The following is a 25240-nucleotide window of genomic DNA, read 5'->3' on the forward strand; positions in this document are numbered from 1 at the left end:
TTTAATAAGTCGGTAATCATGAGTATCATATTAGTATTTATAATTATAATTATTTTATAAGTGATCTGATTAAATTATTGTTTTTTGTCATTACACGTGTGTTCTTTTGAGTTGGTTAAGTGGTAAGGTGGGTCCTCAATAAGAAGAATATGTTTTTTAAGTGCTGAAAAAAAATGCAAATTCGATTAAAAAAAGGTTTCCTTTTAGGCATGGTGGTGAATGCATAAAACAAATTAAAAGGTTCAAATGATTCTTCAATGGAATAATTCCTCTTCCATGGAACTTTACCTATAGCAAGTTTATGATGCAATAATTCATAACTTTACAATTCCTTCTTTTTTTAAAAAGAAAATAGAATAAAATAAAGAGGGTAATAATGACAACTTTCACTACTTTCCAATTTCACCTCCTTTCTTCAATGAATATCCAAAGGTATTAGATTAAAGAATGTGGTGCAGGCTACTCCTCTGTTAATCAGAGGTCTCAGGTTTCAGCTTTGAGTATGGAAAAATCCTTACACATTGCGAATTCGAAATAGTTAGACTCCAATGTGGATATCAGACACCTAGTAGAAATAAAAAAAATCCTAAGGGGAAGGTGCCACGTACCTACTGATGCTATTGTTTTACTGCTTTAAATTAAAAAAAAAAAGTGGCAATATGGATTCAAACTCAAGATAGAATGTTTGCAACAAATTTTTTTGAAATAAATTGCATCACAAAATAATTTAATTATCAAAGTTATATGTACAATTCTGTGTCTCTTGATTCCTCTTTATTGATTTTTTTTCGTGATTTCAAGATTGAAGCATCGTGTTTTTCGAAGGTATGATGATGTTGACCTTATTTGATCGCTAAGAATCTCAAACAACACTTTGGTATCTCGAGTTGATCTTGAGGAAGAATGTCTTTTAATCACTTCGACTTTGAGTAAGATAAAAAAAAAATCGTATCGATTTGTACAATATTTATACATGAAAATTGTGAGAGAAATTCTAAGGCTTGAGCGAGATATACATATTTATACAGTTCTTGTACACAAAAACCTTAGCAAATTTTTGTATATATTTTGAAAAAGAACTCCTATTATGTTTGGTAGACAAAAGTCGTGAAATTTGCTCTAGTGGTTGAGCACCTTCACCACCAACCGATAAATTAAGGTTCGGGTCATGTTGGAGAACACTTTCACCATCAACCAATATGTATGAATCTAGTTTCGTACATATTCAATGTATGTGTGATTCATCCCTGTAAAAATTCAGTCACTACGAAATAATGGGCCAGCAAGTTCGAGTGTGGCCCAAATGAGTTTAAGGGTAACAGGACAGAAAATTTTCAATTTATTTGACAAGTTGTTGTCATGTAGTTTGATTTTACAATTAAAATTCCTCTATTTTTTCAATTGTATATAGGTAACTAAAAGGAGGATATTTGTGGAATTTTATCCATGGAAAACTGAACAATGCATACTAAAGGTATATATGGATATGCGATATACAATCATAATTTGAAATCAGATTGATTCACATTTAAAATATCTTCTTATGAGACAAATTTTACATTTTTAAAAACACAATTTATATTCTCAAATCGCATATTTAAATGCTAATTTTAAATTATGACTTTATATGGTGCATAAGCTAAAAGCATAGTTTAGGGCAATTAATGAAAGTAAGAAAACATAAATGTATCTAGAGATTCACAAGACATAAATATGTTAACGTGTGAAACTAGAAAAATTAAATACCTCACTAATTTCACTTTTGGGGAATTGCATTGGAATTTGCATTCACCACATCCCTTCAGTTTTCAATTCCACTATTTGTGTTCCCATAATAGTTTAGTGATCAAAATATTGAAATTTTAAATTTTCAGCTTTTCTTTTTTTACTAGTTCCTTTTTTACTTATTCCATTTTACTTGTCCATTTTCTACCACACTATTAATACAGTTGACATTTTTTTTATTTTCCTATTACTTCTTTTTGTCTTTAATTAGTTGTTATATTTTGCTTTTCAAGAGTTGTTTTAATTAATTTTGAAGTTAAATTGAATCTGATTAACTTAATATTTTACAATAAAAATTAGATTTTCGAAAGTTATACGTAATATATTACAAGTTACCATTTTTCTCATTTTTAAATTCACGTATTTTCACTTTGGAAAATCTAATATGACAATTTATTTGAGACGGATGGAGTAACTTTGCAAAAGATAAATACTATCCACTATGTCATTTCTCTTTTGCTATAACCAACTCTTTTCCATCCTAAAATGATTCTTTTTATTATTATTATTATTTTGAAAAAGGAGTGAGATTTCCACCACCCAAAATGCAAATAATGCTCAGTCCAATATGTCTCAAATTGATATACAATATGTGTTGTAGTCTCATCATATGATTTTAAACGATTATTTTAATTAATTTTAGGTTCAAAGTTTTGTTGTACTTAATAATATGACTTAAAAGGGAGAGAAATTTCGATGTTGAGTTATCCAAGTGTTGAATCTTGAACGATCTAAATAGCATGGACTGATCACTTTTTGACTTTAATTAAAAAAAATAAAAATCACTGCTCTTTGAACTGTTACAAGTAAAATTTCACGATAATATTCTGAAATATCACCTTGTAGACGGTTGAAAATACTCCATGATGTTGGTTATTTTTAAATTGCAGAAGTTGAAAATGGTTCTTTGTGAAATTCTCATGTCTTGAACGTGCAAAAGAGTTGACGTTCTTTTTTATTAACATGGGAAATATTATGTTCCTTGTTTCTTTATTTTAATTTGTTGTTACTAGTTAAAATGACAGTCTATATATTATGCTTCGGTCAATGAATTTTTTCTGATACTTTTTCTATAATTCAAAATAATAAAAAATTTAAGGTCTACTTAATTATCTCTCACTATGAAAATATGTAATAAGTCACCCCTATTTATAATATATTAACAAACCTAAGTAAACTAGGACTAGTAACCTGCCTATCTAACAAATCATAAGTAAATATCTTAAATAACAAATTTTAAACTAGTAAGGAATCATATTCTTGATTTATTTCCTACGATATATGTTTAATTAACTCAAAATAGTTTTGTGGAAGACCAGCCATTTGCAAATCGACACAAAGCACCGATTATTACATTAAAAAAAAGCGTTAAACAAACGACAACTTGCTAAATAGGTTTTAATTAAGACTAATTAAATGTTTGTCATATATACATATAATTTTTTTTATAATTATATAAACATAAACAAGAAAAGGTAGAATATTCTGTTTGCCGGGGCTATAATAATACATTATGTTGCCGTTTTAGTTATTATTATTTGTCTTGTTACTAACTCAAAATATATTAGGGATCGATACATACGTTGCATGGTGCCGGAATACATCACTAGAAATATTATACTTTCCGTTTGAAATTATCTATCGTGATTCGTTTAAAATTGTTATTTTAAATTATTTGTTATTGTAAAAGTTCTACATAAAATTGATCATTTTTCATTTTATATTCTTAGTAGATTGTTTTTGAAACTACAAACACTTCAAGTATGGGGTGATGAGACATAGATAGAGTAAATATTAATAAAAGGAGAATATATCTTAATTAGAAAAAAAAAACATTTTCTTAAGGAGCTTATAACATAAAAATACCATCTATAATTTGAGACAAAAAGAGCATTTGACTAAAGCACCTTATTTGTACATTGATGATCACTTAATCTTTTTCACCTTTTTCTTCAACATTTATTACGTAGAATATCTATAGATAAATTAGAAGAAATAACTATTTCAGCGAACATGACAAATAAAAAGGGTGAACGCAAGAATATGATAGTGATTATAGTAATGTAATTATCTTTTAACAAATAAAGAGTGATTTACTTTCAAAGTAGAATTTCTCGTCATGAATTTGGACTAGTGAAATCTCAAAGCAGATATCGAATTTTAAATCCAAAATCTCAAAATAAATATCGCATATCAAATAAAACCTAAAAAATAAGAGTAACAGGTTAAACCTGGCTGTCACTCTTGGCAGCTATCAACTAAATGACATTAATCATTCTTGTACAGTAGAATTATTCACTTAATTATGCTCATCTACTTAGCCTTTAATTTACTGCCGTATATCTATTGATGGTAAAATTCATTGCCTGTTCAATTTAGTACTACTATTGTCTACTACATTTAAGTGCACCTATTAGTAACAGCTTTACTACTTACTTAAAAGAAGTCAAATCTACTACACTAGTTCCACTTAATTTTTTTTTATCAAATATTAACAGGTCGTTTGATAGCTAGATAAGAAATAAGTTATTTATATATAAATTTTCGTATAACTTATACCATATTTGATAGGTAGATATGAAATAACTTGTTCATATATAAAATTAATTCAACATTTAATTGACAATTTAAAAACTCGCATAACTAATACGTGACAAATGCATGCATAACACATTTGTTCTATTATATTTTTGTTATGGAATTCGAAATCCATGTATGGTTTTAGGAAAATAAACTTGAACGGATATAATACTATATGGCATATGCAATTCTATTTTAAGGATCCAGATGTTTCATATTATATTATGTAATATCATCTCCATCAAATGATTAATATTTAGTTGATTAATTACTTTTTTAGTGATTATTGCTTGCTTCTTTGCAAACAAAATTTGCTCTTAATTCATGTATGATGAAAAATTTAATCCAAAAAGATAATTGTCACATGATATGTTTTCTTGATTACGTGTTAGGTGATGGAGACTTTGTCTGAGAGTCATTTTTATTAGTATTTTTGAAACTTATTAAAAGAATCTCACATTTAATTAGTAATGGTGGTTGGAATTATATTAATTAAACTTTGATGTAGTATTATATATTTAATAATAATTTGATTTTAATAGATCAAGTTGCCACGTCTTGATCAGTACATAAAAGAATTGATAAGGTGGTATGTTCACTGAAATAGAAGATACTAATCATTAAATTAAACAATTGTTGTCGGGAAGATTATGATTAGGTAAATTGAGAGAGGATGAAGATAAGAATTTTTGGATTTGAAAGAATCAAATGAAAAAAGAATATATTTTTTTTTAGGAATAAGTGTGTGTTGAATATTGCAGTTTAACTTATTTTCTTTAATAGGTAATTAGTGAAAGAAGTAAATAATATGAAGAAAAGAATACTTATGTTTAAAAGGGTACTCACGGTAGTGATGGTAAATTTATTATAGTTTAAATGTGTAATTGACAATTACATTGCAATTTAAATATTTCATCCTTTTGTTTTTATTTGTCATGTTGTGCTTTTTAAAAGTCAATTTGACTAATTTTTAAAGTTAAATTAGATTACATTAATTCGATATTTTAAATTAAAAAATTTGATATTCAAAAACTATACGAAAAGTACTATAAATTGTAAACTTTTATATATCAATATGATGAAAAAATATATCGTAAAATATTAGTCAGTTTTTTTATAGTTTGATTCTAAAAAACAAACTATGACAATTAGGACGGAGGTACTATGTTTTTATAACTTATATCCCAAATATTTAAGAGGACATAGTCAACCTTCTTTTATCAAATGAGAATAACTTAATAAATTATAGATTATCATGTATTGATTTGATGTTACTTTTACGAATTTTTTTAGTATGAATATATTTTAATAAATTAACACTATATCAAAATAAAATTATTAGCGATAATTAATTAATGGTAATAATTTGATTGTCATTAAATTTATAGTTTTAGAATCGATTAGCACTTTTTGTAAATATATCTAAAGCGATATTAGATCTAATAACAATCAATTAATGCCGATAAATGTTTTAATATTTTTTGTTAATATACATTTTTATTGCGGCTAAAAATTGATTTTGTTATATTGTACATTTGTACTTTTATTAATGATACTATAGAACTCTAAATTTGACTATTATTACATTATGTAGTTATATAATATTAAGAGTAAAATATACTCTTTCAGTTTAAATTATTTGTCTTGTTTGAACTTTAACATATATAAAGTTTAAGAAAGTAAAAAAAAAAACATGTCATGTGAAAATTAAGCTGGAAAAATAAGACATATTAAGTGAAACAAAGACTTTGATAAACCTCTCTCAATTTATTAAATTAGACAAGTAAATAAAATATCTATTTTTAATATATGAATTCAAGTAACTTCACATATCTTTTTGTCTACTTAGCTGAAAGTTGTCCAAATTATAAAAAGTTGAGGACATTGGTTGAATAATCTTAATTACATAGTCTGAGGAAGATATGAGAAAACATTTGGCCTCACAATTGAAAGACAGAAATATTGACATTATATGACCAGACCAGTCTTGTTATGGCCCCTACTGGAAATAACATTATACTATAATTATAAGAATGTGTTTTAATTTAGGAGTACGGAGTCAAAAGGACAATTTTTTCCTTCAAAAAACATAAACACCATATCAATTTATCATTGTTCCAAAAGGAGTATTTTTTTTGGGTAATTTTTTTATTCAACTTTTTTAATGATACATTTTAAACCACAAAATTAAAGAACATTGTGTTACATTTAACAAATTTATAATTTATGATCACCACATTTCAAAATCTTTTTTATTTCTCAAAACCGTGAGATAAATCAAAATAGGATAAATAAATTGAAATGGATCGAGCACACGTTTGATGGACATTATGACTATGTCACGCATACTTAATTTATGTTGACAAAAAAAAAAGAGATTGTGATTTTTTGAATTTTTTTTTTTTAACTTCAGGATGAACCGTAACCGTTATAGCCTCTATTTTTTGAGTGAACACTCAAAGTAGACCACACAGGAGATGTAAATCGTATTAGGCTAATTCTGTGTGACATGCTCGACTCATAATGCATTGAGGGAGGATCGATCTCCGATCATTCGTATCAATAACCACCTTTCAAACCAACTGAGCTATTTGGAAGGACAATACTTTTTTAAAAAAAGAAGAAGATTTATCCCATGTAATTCCATTTATTTGTGCATGGTAATCTTTCAAATCATGGATGTCATTTTTGATGGTGTATTATATTGGCGCAGGGGTTCTGTCTCCCTTCTTTCCCATCTAAACTGTAGTCTCTTTTTGGCTTTATTTTAAACAAGGTCCCTCTTGTCCAAACAGCAACCCATTAATTTGTTTAGAACATTATTTTACGTAAAAATAGATTAGATAAAAATAGGCGAAATAATGACTCAAACAATTAATTTTATAAGTAACATTTATGAATCCACATTAATTATGTCTTCTTCATCCAAACAATTGCGTCAACACACCTAATCTTCGCCCCACTCTGGAGTCTGGTCCACACAGCCCCGCTACAATTCCATATTATTATGTCTAAACATATATAAATGTTTTTAGGATAATTTTTTTGTTTATCGAACACAAAAAGATAAATAAAAAACTCACTTATTTTCTTAAAAAACATTCTAAGCAAATACTTTCTTACACCTCAAAACTAAAGTAATTTTTCTACGCAACTAATACTCCCTTTGTCCTTAATTACTTGTCCATTTTGAATTGACACACTTATTTTTACCCATAATAATTATGAAGTGGGTGAATTAAAAACTTAAGATTTTCAAGAAGTTCTATTTTTTTCGAAGTAATTAATTGGAGGTATAATAGATAAAAAATTTTTATCCTTTCTTGATTTGTCAAATGGACAAGTAATTAAGGACAAGGAAATAATAAATTATATTTCCTCAAGAAATTATATTTTTTCTGTTTATGTAGAAATCTATAAATGCACTGTAGTTCATTTGTGTTGGTTGGGAAGGAACAGAGACACAAGATGATTAATGTATTTCAGAAAAAATAATATTCATAACCAAATACGTACCTGAGTTATAGAATTTATATTTTGTTTAAAATTGTTACTCTATATTTCTTATCTCACCAATCAAACAATCCGAAGGACTAATATTTGAGTGATGAAATACTTATTTCACTCTCTTCTCTGCCCTTCTTCTGTATAAAGTTGTGAATACCTGTACTAAAAAATAAATATTTAATTTTATTCAATTTATTTAAGTTAGGAAATTAAGAATATATATATATATATTAAATAGGGATAAGGGTCTGAAAAATACCTCAACTTTGGTCGAATTTGCTGTTGTGATACTAAACTTTCATGAGGACCTATTACCTCCCTAGACTATTTAATATCGTATTTTAAACATATATATTTGTCCACGTGGACATAAAAAATAATGTAAAATTATAAATAGTAATGTGTCCACGTGGGCACATATATACCTTTAAAATAGACTATTAAATAGTTCAGGGGGTAAAAAATACGGTATTAAATAGTTTAGGGAGGTAATAGGTCCTCATGGAAATTTAGTATCGCAATAGCAAATCCGACCAAAGTTGGGGTATCCCTATTAAATAACTATATAAAATAATATTAATAATCAATTTTTTAAAATTTAAGAATATCAATTTTTATTTTTATTGATAGAGATGTATATACACTTTTATAAATTCTAAAACCTCTAATTAAAAACAGAAAGCGTTCCTTATCATAATCTTTTTTTTTCTCTTCATTTTCTCATAATTATAACTCGAAACTTCAAATTAAACGTGGATGAATCTCATCCATCTCGAAGCTAGTTATACCAACGTCTCAAATACTTAGGATGAGTGGCAAAGTAAGAATTTTTATTAAAGAAATTCAAAATATGAAGAAGCAAACACACAAAAAAGTCGAAGAGAGTTTCAACATATGCATATAACAATACTATAATTTTCTAACGAAGAAGGTGTTAGGACCGAAATAAGCAGGTGTAATGCGGAAGCTAGCAAAACAAATCTCGAAAGACTAGGAGTAAGAAGACAAACGAGAAACACACCAAAAGAGACAGATTTAACGTGGTTCGGTCAATCGACCTACATCCACAAAGGAGATGAGCAATCCACTATAAATATGAGAGTACAAAATATAGAGAGAAACAAGCTCAACCAATACACTCGGAATACAAGGAGGTACACAAAATTCTCTCCAATAACCGCAACTCTCAAAACCCTAGAACTACATTGTGAATGTTGTTTAAGTAGTAGGGACAAACATATATTTATAAAGTCCTAAAACATTTCCTACAAGAAAATGACTAGTAAAATATTAAAACATTTTCCTAAAAGAAAAACTTATTTATGATAAGAAATCTGGGCAAATAAAACCCAACAAAAGGTTGGAATAAATTGTTGAAACCTTACTAGCTCCGACCTTACTTTAGGGGCAATAAAATAGTACTAACAATATTTAAGTATGCCAAAACAAATGAAGTAAATAAGTGGAGTGTTGCAAGATTAGTAGGGGAAACTATTTATAGTGATTTAATGTTGAATTGTATACATCGAGAGGTATGGTATGTATATAGTACTGCTAATTTTGTATATCAACATTTACTGAACAGAAGAAAGCTGTTGGGGGTGTTGTAATGAATGAAAGGTTTTAAATTGTAATGTCAAAATGAAAGCTGAAATTGACCAATTATTCTATACCAAAACCAAAAGTACACGACAGACAGTGCCTGGACAAAATTGCTACATTAACGCTCCATCATTTATGACTCTTGTTTTCTTTATACTATTATTATAACAATTATAATATGATGCACTACTAACTATATACTTTTCTTTTCTATTTTGTCAAAGTTTATGCACCTTAGGTTAATGTCTTTTTGACTTTTATATCACCCCAAACCAGATGAAAGAAACGAGATTGAAATGGTTCAAAAATATAAAGAAGAAATGTTTAAATGCTGATGTGATTGATGAAATGTGAGAAGTTAGCTATGGTGGATTTGAGAAAAAAAGTATTGGAGAATGATGATTAGACACAGAGGCGAAGCCAGCATGTCTTTAGGACGGAAATAATTACTATATATACATGGTTAAAATTATTTTTTAGATGTATATAATAGATGTCGAACCCCCTTCGACTAGTTCGTATGTTTACTCCTTCGGATTTTTGAACCCCCTTATTGAAAATCTTGTCTCCGCCACTGCTTAGACAAAACATGACACTTGCAAGTTGCAACTTAACGAAAATATGACCCTAAATAAGAGAATATGAAGGTAAAAATTAATAAGTAATCGTACATTGTTTAGCTAATTTCCCTTATAAGTACTTTGATTTTATTATAATCTATTTTTACGTATTGTCTATTGGTGCTACTAGTATTTTCTATTATATTTTCTTTTGATATGTTTTACTTGAGTTAAGAGTTTATTGAAAATAATCTTTATACCTTTAAAAAATAGGGATAAAATTGAATATGCATACCATACTTTCTAGTCTTCAATTATAGAATTTCACTAAATATATTATTATTATCTAAATTATTAATATACAAAATTCACTAGTCTCATGGTATTCGTAGGGCAACAAGGGGAAAACACTACTATATTAAGTTTTTTTTTTAATTTTCAGAATTCAAATTCAAAACTTGTAAATTGTAATTAATGGCAAAGGGTTCTATCTATCCACTGTACTTGTAATAAGTTTGAAGCTAAATCAAACATCTTTAGCCCAAATTCTATATATTTATATTAAAATATTTAATAATTAAAAAATAAAAAGTTTCTAACTCCGTCTAAAATGACAAGAATGAATTTGTTGTTCGATAATTACATTCTTGTTACCTTCTTTTTTATTCAACATTTGGACATACTACATAAATTCAAAAGACATACTACATAAATTCAAAAAGATTAATTAACTAAATTTAGAGAAGAAGTAAAAGAAGTTAGACAAATAGGAAAGTCGCGATAACCAACCAGAGTTGGGTTGGAGTGGTAAGTACTCTTTCATTCTTAATTAGATGTCTGAGATTTAAATCTTTCGGAATACAATATCGCCTTTGTTAGAAAGCAATTTATTCATAATGTGAAACTTTTTGACATAAATTCAAATTTAATCGAATCTTAATATAAAAACGAACCCCAAGCGAAAAACTTAAAAAAAAAAAAAAAAAAAAAGTCTTACCATAAGAAGGAACAAAGAGAAAGTTGAAAATGGCCTTTCACCGGCCTCTACCATAAAAATTCCAAATCCAAATAATTCGGCCCAACACACTTCTCCCAAATTCCCAAATCCCAATACCCCCCCCCCCTCCCCCACCCCGTTACCCCCAAATTTTCTTTTTTGACATAACCAATCAAGACATTAAACACTCTTTCTTTTTTCTGATGAATTTTTTTTCTCTTTCTCTCTCTATAGACCTTCAGAAAATCAGAACAGTTGCAGAATATACTAGTACTAGTACTATTACTAGTATTATGGTGTTGTTGGGGGTAGTGTTTTAAAGAAAGCTGAAAAAGACCCTTTTTTTAGTTTTCTCTGTTTTCATTCTGTTTTCGTTTCAAGATTTTATTATTTTTTCTTGTTGGTTTTGGGCATTGTTTTTGTTGAGCTGAAAATGGGGTTTTCTGGGAACAAGTTTTTCTATTGTGTATCTGGCATTGTGAGAAGGAAGAAGAAGAAGAGGATGATGATGATGTGTAATGGCGAATCTGCCCTTATGTTCATGAAGAAAGAGATACTAAATCCAAGGTTATTTCTGAGTTTTCACAGATTGAAGGTGGTGGTGATGGTGATAATGGAGGAGGACAATGTAGGTGTTTCAATGTGAAGAAAAAAAAAGGTTGGAATTTTGCGTGGTTAAAAGGCAAACAGGATGGAGCCAGGCACTTTTTATTTATATCAAGTTTTTTTTCCTGTTTTTATTTTTCTTTATATATAGTGTTTTATTTTATTTTTTTCGCTAATGGAAAGTAAAAGAACTGTTATACAATCTTGGAGTACTCTTTTTTTTGTTTTGTGGTTTTATGTTTCCTTGTTTTTAACATTTAACTGGACTTAAAGGAGATGATGAAGAAGAAGCTAAATATTGATTATTTATTATAGTCATGCATTAGTAATGAAGAACCTACTGCGTTAAAAGAGAGAAAAAGAAGATATGAGGTTAGGACTGAAATTTATATTTACATTTTATTTGATGAGGATTGGTGTTTTCTTGTTCATTTTCCCAATATTGTCACCTAGATTTCTAGTCTTTTTCCTCCTAAATTTGTTTTGGTAAGTAGGGGTTAGGGGTATGTGTTGCCTGTTTAATCAAGTTTTGGGGTTTAGCTGAGACATCTAAAGATTATGTTTTTTTAGCTTGTATTACTGGCTGGTTTGGAGATTAATTTGAGATCAAGATATTTACTCAATGTTTGTGAGCTGAGGGTTTATCGGAAGCAATGTCTCCACCTCATGAAGGTAGGGTACATTCCTCCCTAGACCCCACTAGTGGGATTACATTGAGTATGTTGTTGTTGATTCTGAGATATTGCTGAATGGATACAGGTGATTGCTATTGATAACCCCAAGTAGTTCGGAATTGAGGTGTAGTTATTGTTGTACTAATTTTGGAATATTACTTTATCTTTCTGTATTGTTTTGTCGATTAAAAGGCGGAAAGGAGCTCCTTAAATTGTTTAATACGCACATCTATTATCTTTATTTCTTAAAGGTCATGATGTTGTTGTGACTTGTGAAGTTTGTAAATTCATATGATTCTATTTCACCTTGTAGAGTTGTAGTGCACCTTTTGCCTTCATGTTTGATGGTACTGTTCTGTTTAGAACTCACTATTTCCTTACTGGTAATTCAGTGAAAGAAAAATATGGATGTCCCCATTTCCCTTTTATGCATAATCCAATTTCATGAAAGTAAGTTCAGCTTGATCTATTTGGTGCTTATGAGGTAATATTGGCCTATGCATGGACTTCCACTCACCCCAATAATTGTGGAAATGCTTAAATCATCTTTTTCCCTACTTCAATAAGAATATGTTGTTTCTTCTACTTAGATAATTGAAGTCTAAATACACTCTATCTTCCCTAGACCACACTTTGTGGGACTACAATAGTTATTTGTTGTAATAAGAGTCATTAGTTTCGCGATATCTAAGACCTTTGTACCATTAAAGGATTGCTTTTTTTTGTTTGAAATAGACGGCATTTCAGTGTTTTTAGATTACCTATTACAGAGAACATTACTTCTGTTTGTAGATCTTGATGAAGTGCATTCCTGAGTTTCCGATTTTGCTCATGTTGAGTGATTTGGCTTCCAAATATTCCTTGACCCCTAGTGAGATAGGTAGTTACGCTTCACTTAGTGTTGCTGCGTATCTCACTTTGTGTTCTGCTTAAGATGTATCAAATTCAATTCTTCTTCACAACTTGCTTGTTGTAGTTTCTCAATTGCATTTTCATACGTATATTACCAGGTGACTGCTTGTTCTTCCATCCTTTTGGTACAACACTATGAAGATAAGGAAAGACTTGTTTTCAAAAAAAGAATCCTGCAGCCCAATTTAAAAAACTTGTTGTACTATCCATTTTCATTTGCTTATGCTGATGTTTGCCGAAAGCAACTAGTCATAAAAAAATGATGATAATGGGGCCAACTTAGTGCACCTAGATTCAAACAACAACATATCCAGTATGATATAGGGTTATTCTGGTCTGAAGAGGGTAGAACATACACATTCTTTACTTCTACCTCGAAAGCAATTTTTTTTTCTTATTTCTGTCAGTCTACTGTTCTTATCTCTGTGTTTCTTGCTTACTTGCCTAGAAGTGATATTTACATTTGCATCCTTCTCAAAAGCACCAAAGTAGGAAAAGAGCAAACTCTATTGGAGAGAAGTTTTTGACTGTTTTGAGAGCAACTTCACTCAACACTTTCAGTTAATGGCTTGGTTTGCTTTGCTTTCTGAGGCAGTAAGTATTCAAACAAGGTATTGCCTTCAAAAGTTGAGACATGATGTTAATAACAAAGACATATCCTTGTGAAGTTACTGAATCCAGCTTCTGTAACATGACAATTTGTCCTGCTCTTTTTGCTATACTCAGTTGACAGTCTATATAGTTTTTCACTTTTTTACCCAGAGGATGAAAGGGATATGTCTAGTGTTACAGCTGTTTGTATATTGGTTAACTCTGAGAGAGTAGTTATACACATTTTCAACAATATCAGTTTGACTTAGGACCACCTCTTTTGTTCCCCGTAATTCTTGCTTGTAGGAATCTCATTTTTAAGGACTCTTTTGTATCATTATAATTTGTTTTAGCATTACTATCACTAGAACCAAGACACAACTTGGTAGGTGACCGGTCATGGTTGTGGTAAGTATTTTTTTCATTTTTAATTAAATGTCTTGGATTTGAGGCATTCAGGTACATAGTCGTCTTTGTTAAGTAGCAACCAATGTTAGACTTTTCTGTGCGAATTTGAATTTTGTTGTACCTTAATGTGGAATACCATATATGGGGTGAGAAACCAAAAAGAAAAAAAACTACTAATATTTAGTAGGTAAATGTTTGATCATTAAAATCAAATATTTTTCATTATATTTGGAATTCTTAGTAGCTCTTTGTTAATTAATGTGTCCATAAAGTCTTTTAATTAAAAAAAATGCGTTTATTTATTTAAGTTAGACTAACAAAATTTCAACATACTATGTTCTTTAATCTTTTTATCGTCTTTTAAGTTGTAAAATTGTAATAATTTATAGAATGGGTTATTTTCATATTTGTTCCTACTTGTGTTGGAATTTACTCCATTATTTATACTTCCAAACAAAAATAATTTTTTCATGCGGCATAAATTTATATTTATGCATTATAATATTTTACAAGTTATGTTCCTCACTGTTAAAGAACTTGTGCTCTACTAGACATAAATTTGATTTTGAAGGGAAAAATTAGACAAACTCATATAAAGGTCAAAAATCTAAACCATTCACTTGAGCCGACAGACCGGGCAAATTCATCAGTGAAAATAGAGTTTGGGCCGAGCCCAGCAATTCTTAGGAACCTGTATTGTTGGGAAGTAGCCCATCTCAACTTTAGCCTAAAAGAATCTTATGGGCAAAAAAAAGGATAAATTTTAGGAATCACATAGTTTTAATATGAAATTACAATCTATCCCTCTTTAGTTTGTAATTACATTAATCCCTTAAAAAGTAACAAAAACCGGATACATAATATGTAGCTCGGATACATTAAAAACTAGCTCAGATACATTATAAAATAAACCGGATACATAATATGTAGCTCGGATACATTAAATACTGGCTCGGATACATTAAAGAAATAAGAGAATTTAGAGGTTTTTAGAAATAGAAGGGGATATTGGAAATAAGGGAAACATAAGACGTGTATTTCAGTAATTTTTCTCAAAAAATAACCTTTGAGGATAAAACTTACAAACAACTGTCCATCAAAAAAAATAAATCCCAAAAAATAATCACCGTAACGAAGATTTGCTAGTTGAATTTAGAATTTCATAACAATATACATGCTTAGAGTTCCTCAATATATTTCTTCATAGTTTAAAGTAAGTGAATTTCTCTAAGTTCAAAACAATTAATGTGTGTGTTTTTTTCTTTTTTCATATTATCTTTTTATTTTTATTTTTAAATGAGGTTGTTAACTACTTCACATTTTTTAGGAAAATAATTAAAAGAATAATGGTGGAAAGTAGCTTTTAATTTTTTTCTTAATGAATGTGTCATATCCAACAATTTTACTTAATATGAACTAGAAGGAGTAGTAAATATTTCCCATGGATTTTTACCGAAAATTGCACTTTTTCAAAAGTAATATTTTAGGTTATTTGTAGAGTGTTTGGACTATGTTACTGCATTTCTAAATGGGCCTTCAACTTGCAATTCAAGGTCCAAGCCCAATATATTGCCGTCCCATTTATTCAAACCATTATATTATTGTTTCATTAAAAATAAAAAGATCCTATGAAATTCAACTTGTAATTGTTTGTGAAAAATAAACTTGTAACTGTAAGTTCTTATATAAAAGTTGAAAGAATTTCTAGAAATCATTGTTAAAGAATAAAAAGGAAAAACCCAACAATTTCCATAAGAAATAATTATGTAGATTTCATACTTCTGAATTTATACAATTTCACATAAATTATGCAATAATAGAAAATCATGAAATATATAATTTGAAAAGTCTCGATGCAAAATTTTACATTTGAAAAGTCAAATTTGGAAAAAGATAAAATTTGTGAAGGGACTAAATTGAGTTAAATGTAGAACCTTGAGGATCCATTTTCCTTTCATCGAAAGTTAAGGTGAGGCTCAATTAACAATGCAAAATTCCTTGTGAAGTTTAAATGGTCCCATTTGTCAGAAAGGTGACCTGCCGTTTTAACATAGCATGTGCTTCCACTTGCTATAACCCACAACAATGTACAAAACGTAAAAACGAAGCATTACTATCCATTACGTTTTCTTCTTTGACATTTTTGCCCTTCCCACCGAGTCCGTAGATTTTACCCCTACTTTTTGTTTTGTAGGGACAGAGAAATTATTTTCGAAAACTCTTAAGATGAGTAACATACATCAAAGTAAAAGAATAACATAACAATTAACAAGGAAAATATAGCGTATCCATTCAGAAAATAACGATGGTAACAGTAATATGATAATCAAAACACATAAGATTATGCGAAATAACAAAAGCTCAAGGACAAAAAACTATAAAAAAAAATATCACTTCTATTGGTATGGATGCGGAACTTGTATAGACTCGCGAAAAACCTATCTCGCCAAAAATTAAACAATGATTAACTATCTGCTAACGTTCTAATTTAATTCACGATTTTCATAACCTTTTTTATAGAACCATTCTCAATAAATTGAAAATGTGTTATGTCATATTTCCACGTTTGAATTTTCTTTGTAATTACTCCCTTCGTTTACTTGTATTGTCACTTATTCTTAAACAATATATTTTCATTTTTGACATATCAAGAAAATATAATTTTATTTTTTTTATGTTGACTCTTATCATTGAATACTTATTCTTCACTTTTATCTTTCAAGACCTAATACTAAGCATTAATTAATAATAATAGTGTAGTAAAATACATATATCAGTAATTTTATCTTTTTTGATAAGTATGTCAAGTCAACGATTAAAAATGAACGGAAGGAGTATATTAAACAAAAGGACCCATTGTATACATTTTAAATTAAAGTTAACATTAACAGGCCGGAGTTAACCATGGTTAATCTAGATTGGAGGATGGTGATAACTGTGTTCCAATAGTGGTATGTTAGCTAGCAACAATCATAACCACGGTTAAGTTTAGCTAACCGTGGTTCTCAACCGCAAGATTTTATTTTCTTGGGAGTTGTTCTTGGTATAAAAAGGGCTTCTCAGCACAGAGAATGTATCAGATCTTAAAATCTTCGGAAGAGGCGTCTTGATAAACGTCCTTTCGTTTTGAATTTGAAATTTGAGGATTTCTCAAAAAAGCAGCGAAAATGAGAGAATGCATATCTATCCACATTGGTCAGGCCGGTATTCAGGTCGGAAATGCATGCTGGGAACTTTACTGCCTTGAGCATGGCATTCAGGTTTGTATTTTTCACCGTCTCTCTATCTTTTCAAGCTTAAATTTCGAATTGTTTTTGTGTAGATCTGTTTGAATTTTTGAATTTACGTTCCTTAGATGTAAAATTTATTTGAATTTGCATTTTATACATAGATCAGTGTGCTTCTTGAATCTGTTTGAATGATATAAAATGTTGTGCTTTGATCTCTTCAAATACGAAGCCTTCTTGTATAGATCTGTTTGAATTATTTGTTTCGGGTCCCGTTGATATAAAAAATACATTTGAATCAGCATATATTTAGGTAGATCAATGTGCTTTATGATAAATCTCTTTTCAAATGCAGATGTTATGATATGGATCTGTGTGAAAAATGGTGATATCAAAATGATTTGAATGCACATGTGTTTGAGTAATAGAAAATAACATTTGTTTGACGTCAGAAACATTTGAATCCACTCTTCTTTTGATAGATCTATTGATGCATTAATCTGTTTGAGTAACATCAATTTTTGATTGAATCTGTTCAAATGTGATTTTTTTTTTTACATGGATCTGTTTGGATAATATGATGTCAAAATGATTTGAAAGTCGAATTTTCTGGATAGATTCATGTTATGTTCAATAGATCGGATGAATGTCCATAGTATAGTTGTATAGTAGAAACTTATGTGTCTATATGTCTACATTAGGTGGATCATCTTGAATGCTATATTAAAACTAGTGTACCTTAGGAGATTGTTGATGTATTCGTGAGGCGCAAAACTGAATACACATGTAGGATTTATTGTGAATGAATGGTAGTTAATGCTCTTATACTTGGGAATTTTTTAGCTAATGTATTCAATAATTAGGTTCTTTTGTGAGATTATATGACATTACTCAAATTATTTGGATATATGAAAAACATGTTATCCAATAGAATTGTATCTGTTGCTAAGAACCTGTTTTAGATGCATTGCTGACGAAGTGACGATCTTGTTATTGTTATTTCTCCCAAAAGCCTGATGGCCAGATGCCAGGCGACAAGACAGTTGGAGGAGGTGATGATGCATTCAACACCTTCTTCAGTGAAACTGGAGCTGGAAAGCATGTTCCCCGTGCTGTCTTTGTGGATCTTGAGCCTACTGTCATTGACGAAGTCAGGACAGGAACATACAGGCAGCTCTTTCACCCTGAGCAGCTCATCAGTGGCAAAGAAGATGCAGCCAACAACTTTGCCCGTGGACATTATACAAGTAAATATTTGTACCTTATTGCAGTACTGTATTTGGATTTGTTCAGCTTGATCAAGTTCTTATATTTGTCTTTTTGTCTTGTTTGCAGTTGGGAAGGAGATAGTTGATCTCTGCTTGGATCGTATCAGGAAGCTTGCCGATAACTGTACTGGTCTTCAAGGTTTCCTGGTTTTCAATGCTGTTGGTGGTGGAACTGGTTCAGGTCTTGGGTCACTTCTGCTGGAGCGTCTCTCTGTGGACTATGGAAAGAAATCAAAACTTGGTTTCACCATTTATCCATCACCACAGGTCTCAACATCTGTGGTGGAACCTTACAACAGTGTCCTGTCAACCCACTCCCTTCTTGAGCACACTGATGTCGCAATTCTTCTTGACAATGAGGCTATCTATGACATTTGCAGGCGCTCATTGGACATTGAGCGTCCCACATACACCAATCTTAACCGTCTTATTTCACAGGTATTGTTTGTTACATCATATACAGTACGTTTGACTGCAAAATTTCTGTTGTTTTAGGTATTAATTTTTGTGGAATCTACGCAGGTTATCTCTTCACTTACTGCTTCTTTGAGGTTTGACGGAGCCCTGAATGTTGATGTCAATGAATTCCAGACCAACCTTGTTCCCTACCCCAGGATTCATTTTATGCTTTCATCCTATGCTCCTGTCATTTCAGCCGAGAAAGCCTACCATGAGCAGCTGTCAGTTGCAGAGATCACCAACAGTGCTTTTGAGCCATCTTCCATGATGGTCAAGTGTGATCCTCGTCACGGCAAGTACATGGCTTGCTGCCTTATGTTCCGTGGTGATGTTGTGCCAAAGGATGTGAATGCTGCTGTGGCTACCATCAAGACTAAGCGCACCATTCAATTTGTTGACTGGTGCCCTACTGGATTCAAGTGTGGTATCAACTATCAGCCACCAACTGTTGTTCCTGGAGGTGATCTTGCCAAGGTGCAAAGGGCTGTATGTATGATTTCCAACTCAACCAGTGTTGCTGAGGTCTTCTCACGCATTGACCACAAGTTTGATCTGATGTATGCCAAGCGTGCTTTTGTGCACTGGTATGTTGGTGAGGGTATGGAGGAAGGTGAGTTCAGTGAAGCACGTGAAGATCTAGCTGCTTTGGAAAAGGATTACGAGGAGGTTGGTGCTGATTTGGAAGAAGGAGAGGATGATGATCACGAGGAATACTAAACACATGATGGCTTTGTTTGTTGGATTGTATTTTCCTTTGGGTGTTCTTCAAATGCTGCACTTAGATACATCACTGCTATTTTGTATTTTAATGCTGTCTTGTTTGCTGAAATGAATTCTTCTGCTATGAAAAGTTAAACGTGCTTGTTTGATTAAACTGTTTTGCGTTTTTTTTTTCTCTTTCTATATTTTTAAAACAATGTTACATTTTCTCCATTGCTTCCTTTGTTTGTGGTTCAGTAGACGCCAATATTCAGATTGAAACACAACAAAATATTGCAGACTTGCAGCCTGAGAATTTTTTAACTCATTTGCTGAAAAATAAAATCGGTCTGGTAAGGAAAAGGCTCTAAACACAGTTAAGGCTAAACTAGATGCTAGATGTGTTATAATGAAGTTTAAGAGGAATGCGCGGCTATTGATCCTCAAATGGGTCTAAGATTCTTCACTTGGGCTGGCATTTATCCCAGCTATAGGCACAACAGTAACATGTCTAGTAGAGCTTATAAACTGCTCAGCGTTGACCACGAACCACAATTGTTCAACATGTCATTGAGGCTTATAGGCTGCAGCTTTAAGTTTCTAGTGAATTTGTGTAGGGAGGTAAAAGATGCTACCTTGGCCCTGTGGGTGTTGAGGAGTCTAACTGTCCATCAGATGCGACAGTGTATAATGTAGTTATTCGATTGTTGTGTGACAAAGGCGATATGGATGAGTAATGCGGTTGATGAGAGATGGATTTGATTGATCTTCTTCCTGATATGATCACATATCTTACGCAATGATTAAGGGATTGTCTGAGGTTGGTAGGTTGGAAGAAGCTTGTGGATCTTATGAGGGAACATGGATGCATCCTGAATACAGTGACCTATTCAACTCTTGCAAGTAAGAAGTGTACAACACATATAAAGAAGTTATGAGGGAACATGGATTCAAATGTGAAAACTCAAATGGAGAGTATATTTAAGCCATTTCTCAAAGTAAAAGGGTAAATATGACCTTTTCTCCATTTTTTAAAAAACAACCACTATGGTAAAAACATGTTAAACGTGGATGCAGTACATGACCTTAGTGAAAATTTACTAACGTCCCAATCTTTGGATGAGACGATTTTCAATTTCCAATCTCTTCTTCATCAACAATGTGTACTTGTCAATAAGGTCTTGATCTGCAGCAGGCACCGTAAGCTTGCAGCTTAAGGATGTCTCCTCCAATTTCCTTATATACATATCAGAGATGGGTACAAATTTTCCCTTCTGGTTGCACAACAAACCATGAGCGGCTCTCAAGGCAGCACCGAGGGAAGCTGAATCTATTGAAGGAAGCAAAAGCAATTCTTCATCAACTTCTCAACAACATCTTGAAAATCTTCTTACAAGAGTATGGCCAAATCCCTTCACTCTAACAGTAGAGGGGTTGTTTTCTCATGTGATCACTCAAGTAATAGTTATTATATTCCAGTTTTTATCAACAAAGAAAGTGACTTTCCGACAGTATAGAACAATGTAACAGTATGCTCAAGAGAACTGTCAGCAGACCAATATGAATGAGTTTGTTTACCTGGTTTTTGGACAGTATAGACGTTGCACCCAAAAATAGAAGCAATAATTGTCAGGATATGATCATTTGCAGATGCTCCTCCAGTTGCAATAATCTTTTTGGGTGGAGAAGGCATTCCAAGTCTCTCGGCATGAGCTCGCATGGAGAGTAACTGCCCCTCAATTAACGCTCGAACCTGTAAGTACCAGTCACCTCCATTTGTGTTTGTGTCTCTAGATGCTAATTAAAGTCTTTCATGATTCAGATAACTTCTTCAGTACAAGGCCACTTACCTCTGAAGGCGGATCAAACTCCTCTACTTCATGTTCTATTACTCCATCCACGGAGTCACCCGTAAAATTATCAAGAATGTAGCGGTGGAAACCAACTGGAGACCAAGCTTGTGAGTTTTATCATAATTTTCTCATGATATGAAAAATAATTCAACTGGTCTATCAGTTTAGTTGTATTTTAGGAGTGCACTGACCTGGAAGAGGAGGAAGTATTTCATGCTCTTTGTAATAAAAGCCAATCTTTCCACCTTTTGCAAGTAACAAGTGTACAATGTTTATAAAGAAACTACAGTTTACGAGATCTGAATCAAAATTCACTAACCATTCAAAGGTGGTGTTTGCTGTAAAAACATATTGAAAACCTCCCAAGATCCATCTGCATAGCGATCACGTATATCTACGAGGGTTTCAAGCACTTGCCAATAAGATGTGTGCCCCAATTTCAGACATCCTTTAAGTTTGGAAATCAGATACAAGCAGAGTACCTTCACGAGTCAAAGACCCATTCTTGTAGACCAGCATTACCATGAAGCTTTTGGTATCTACTGGATTAGGAAATACATGGCCATCTAAGCTAGGTTTATGGTCAGTGGTAATCCCGAAGACCTGGATAACAGCATGATTACCTATAAATCATGTTACTAAGAGCACAGATAACGACAAGAGGGAGTTGCTCGGATATTAAGCAACCCTCACTTCCAACCTTAAGGTTGTTGGTTCAAGTCACCGAGGGAGCAAAGGTGGGAGCTCCTAGGGGAGGGGTTAAAAGAGCACAGATAACAGTTCTTGATTTTTTCTTCTCTCAAATATTATCCAACCTTCGGAACAGTACAAGAGAAAAAGAGGGGCAAAAGCAAATAGAAAATTGGCTTTTCTGCATATAAGATGTCTCTATGCATCTCTTTGAAACTAAAGTCTCTTGTCACTTTCAATTAAATATATATATCTATGGGGTAAGTGCACCAATTTTCACAACAACATTTGTTTTGATGGTGCTTAGCATGTTATAAGTGCAAGGCTCTTTTTCTTAGAAAAGAGGCAATGGAAGTGTGTATGCAAGACAGCAAGCTTTTAGTCTCTTACAGTGTCACTTGTGCCAAGACTGATTGCCAGATCTCCATAAGTGTTAAGGTTCAACCCTACAGGATCCAAAGGTTCAGTTAGTAGTAGTAGGCCGATGGATGAAAATTGGATTCTTGTTGATGGTGTTCAACAACAACTGCTACCATGTCTCAGTCCCAAACCAGTTCGGGTGTGTGGATAACCACAGATAATCTAGAACATCTCCATTACAACGGGCAATCGGATGTGCAAATAAAATGAGTCATCTACGCACTAGAATCTCTAGTGGCACAAACAATAGCTGCTTAAGTAGATAAAACATCATTTGCAAAAAAGTATAATTCAAGTTCTTATTCATCATGAAAAACTGGAAAAAACAAGGAATTCACCTGCTAAGCTGTTGGGGTTGTCTCCAGACCATTGAACGACTACACAATTTTTGTTGAAGTGGTACCTGCAGCTGTTTCTATCAGTGGAAACACAAGCTAACAGTAGAATGAAGTAGAAATTGGCATCATAATGAGCAAATGCATCATACATAATACAATATTCGCTATCGTCAGGACATTATATGCAGATATGTTTTTAGATTAGACTTGAAAATACCAAATTTCTGTGACTTAGTATCGTTGGTTCATCCAGCAAGTGCCTCCGAATTGAAGGCAGAAAATATTCACAGTGATACTCCAGATGGCAAATATTAGTGTGGTTACCTTTGGTAGCAGCTTAACTTTGATAGGATACTGCAGCAACAACCATAACACAGTATAACCCCACAAGTGGGGTCTGGGGAGGGTGGGTGTACGCAGGCCTTAACTCTACCTTTGTGGTCGATGGAATGCTAATCAGCTAAAATGAAGGTTGGAATACTCATACTGAAAGAAACATTACTCTTGAGAAGAAACGAGATAGCTTCATAGAATCAGATATAAAAGATGATGAACAGAAGCAAAGGCTAGAATGGAAAAACTATTGTAGAAGGCAACGAAATTTTGTAAACAGCATGTCAATTTTCGCTAACCTCTCAACATAATAGGAAGCAATAGAACCAGCAACAGCATAAGCAGGAGCTAACTTCCCAAGTTTCTCCTCTAAACCAGGTGCAGTAGCCTAGAACAAACACAATCAACTGCAACATTTACGTAAGCTACTAAAATTTAACTACAGTAACATGATTAAACTAGATTTCAAGCACAAGAAACAACCTCCAGAGCTATCTTGGACCAAGTTCTGTGCTCAATGTCCATGAGATTCATTCCTGCTCCATCAGTTTGATCAATGCAAGCATAACCCCCGATAAGTAAAGATGCCATAAAAGAACTAACTAAGGATACCCTCTCTGTATTCTGATAAATTTCAGGCCGTGTTTCAAAAATCTTTCGAATTTGAGGACCGACATATCTTTCATGTGCACGAGAACCAGTAAGTTTGGCCAGCTCCAGACCACCACCTACAGCTATCTCAATAGCTTTGCATTGTTCTGTTGTGCTGCAGTCCATCCATATGGGCGATTTTTCGATTGAAAAAGCATCAAGAAACTGATCCATAAGTGGTTTTTTAGGATCCAATGATGATAGTATTTCAAAACTCCCATTCTTCCAATAAACACTACCATGTTGCTGAGCACTACCAGAAACAGCAGCAATTTTTCCAAAGTTCAAATTTGACATTTCAAGTCTGTGGAGAATTAAGTCTAATGCTTCCACCCACATCAATGTTGGTGATACAATTCTACCATTAACAATTTGGTCTCTAAAGACTCCACCTTTGGTATTGTAGTGAGGCAACTCAGAATCATAGTTCACAAGTTCTGATATAATTATGTTAAGATAAGCATCTAACACAGTTGCCTTCAGTGACCTAAGAAATCAAGACCCAAATAAGTTCTTCAGTTAAAGATCCAATTTTTAAAATAATAATTTTTCTTGATTCTTGAACACTTTGTAGGAGTACCCAGTTCAAGAACAAGCAGAAGCAAGCAAAAGGGGTTAAGCATATTGCATCAAGTTGAAAAAAAAAGAAGAAATTTTGATCAACTGTGCTATCTAATTTTCAATTAGAAATATGGAATAACTTACTGAGTGGAACAATCAAAACCTAGGAACAATGAGTCCTGAGGAAGGGAGCAATCCTCCATATAAGAAAACTTTATGAAAAACTTAAACAACTTGGTTGAAACTTGAAAGGGTAAAGATACGATTTTTAACAAGAAAATCACAATATCTAAAAGATTTTAATACTTCAAGAGAATGAATCTAATTCTAAACGTAAACAACTTATCACCTTTCCCCATCATGTGGTAGACTATCCATGATAAATATTTTCTATTGTCACATTTGATGGATAGATATTTTAATTTTAATTAGGAAATAAGAGACAAATACTTAAAAGACACATCGTTTTCTGTTTTGTTCCTCTATTGTTGCACTTCCAATATTTCATGAGTTATAGCC

General features: G+C 31.8%; 3 protein-coding genes across 4 annotated transcripts in view; 2 read left to right on the forward strand and 1 right to left on the reverse strand.

Annotated features, from left to right (window-relative positions):
- LOC125840824 (ergosterol biosynthetic protein 28) overlaps nucleotides 1–25240 on the forward strand; it is a 233934-nt gene that overhangs the window by 78380 nt on the left and 130314 nt on the right. Inside the window, exon 1 of one of the 2 annotated variants that reach the window (XM_049519798.1) lies at nucleotides 1738–1743. The exons of the other annotated variant lie outside the window; for it this stretch is intronic. The gene's annotated coding sequence lies outside the window, so the exon portion shown is untranslated. Of the gene's footprint in view, nucleotides 1–1737; nucleotides 1744–25240 lie in introns of those variants that run through there. 2 annotated transcript variants of the gene reach the window in all.
- LOC125840815 (tubulin alpha chain) lies at nucleotides 17186–20050 on the forward strand. The gene is made up of 4 exons (XM_049519788.1): nucleotides 17186–17482; nucleotides 18462–18696; nucleotides 18785–19155; nucleotides 19240–20050. Exons 1-4 carry the CDS (start codon nucleotides 17390–17392, stop codon nucleotides 19891–19893), a joined length of 1353 nt encoding a protein of 450 aa, XP_049375745.1. The 5' UTR covers nucleotides 17186–17389; the 3' UTR covers nucleotides 19894–20050.
- Nucleotides 20951–25046, reverse strand: LOC125840809 (xylulose kinase 2-like). The gene is made up of 11 exons (XM_049519779.1): nucleotides 24866–25046; nucleotides 23993–24647; nucleotides 23809–23897; nucleotides 23177–23241; nucleotides 22809–22864; nucleotides 22211–22331; nucleotides 22048–22122; nucleotides 21920–21973; nucleotides 21726–21820; nucleotides 21454–21628; nucleotides 20951–21205 (listed from the first exon to the last, which is right to left on the reverse strand). The coding sequence occupies exons 1-11, from the start codon at nucleotides 24922–24924 to the stop codon at nucleotides 20976–20978; spliced, it is 1674 nt and encodes a 557-aa protein (XP_049375736.1). The 5' UTR covers nucleotides 24925–25046; the 3' UTR covers nucleotides 20951–20975.

This window comes from Solanum verrucosum, unplaced genomic scaffold (genome assembly GCF_900185275.1).
Source record: "Solanum verrucosum unplaced genomic scaffold, falcon-dt-bn FXZP01000283.1, whole genome shotgun sequence".
NCBI lineage: Eukaryota > Viridiplantae > Streptophyta > Magnoliopsida > Solanales > Solanaceae > Solanum > Solanum verrucosum.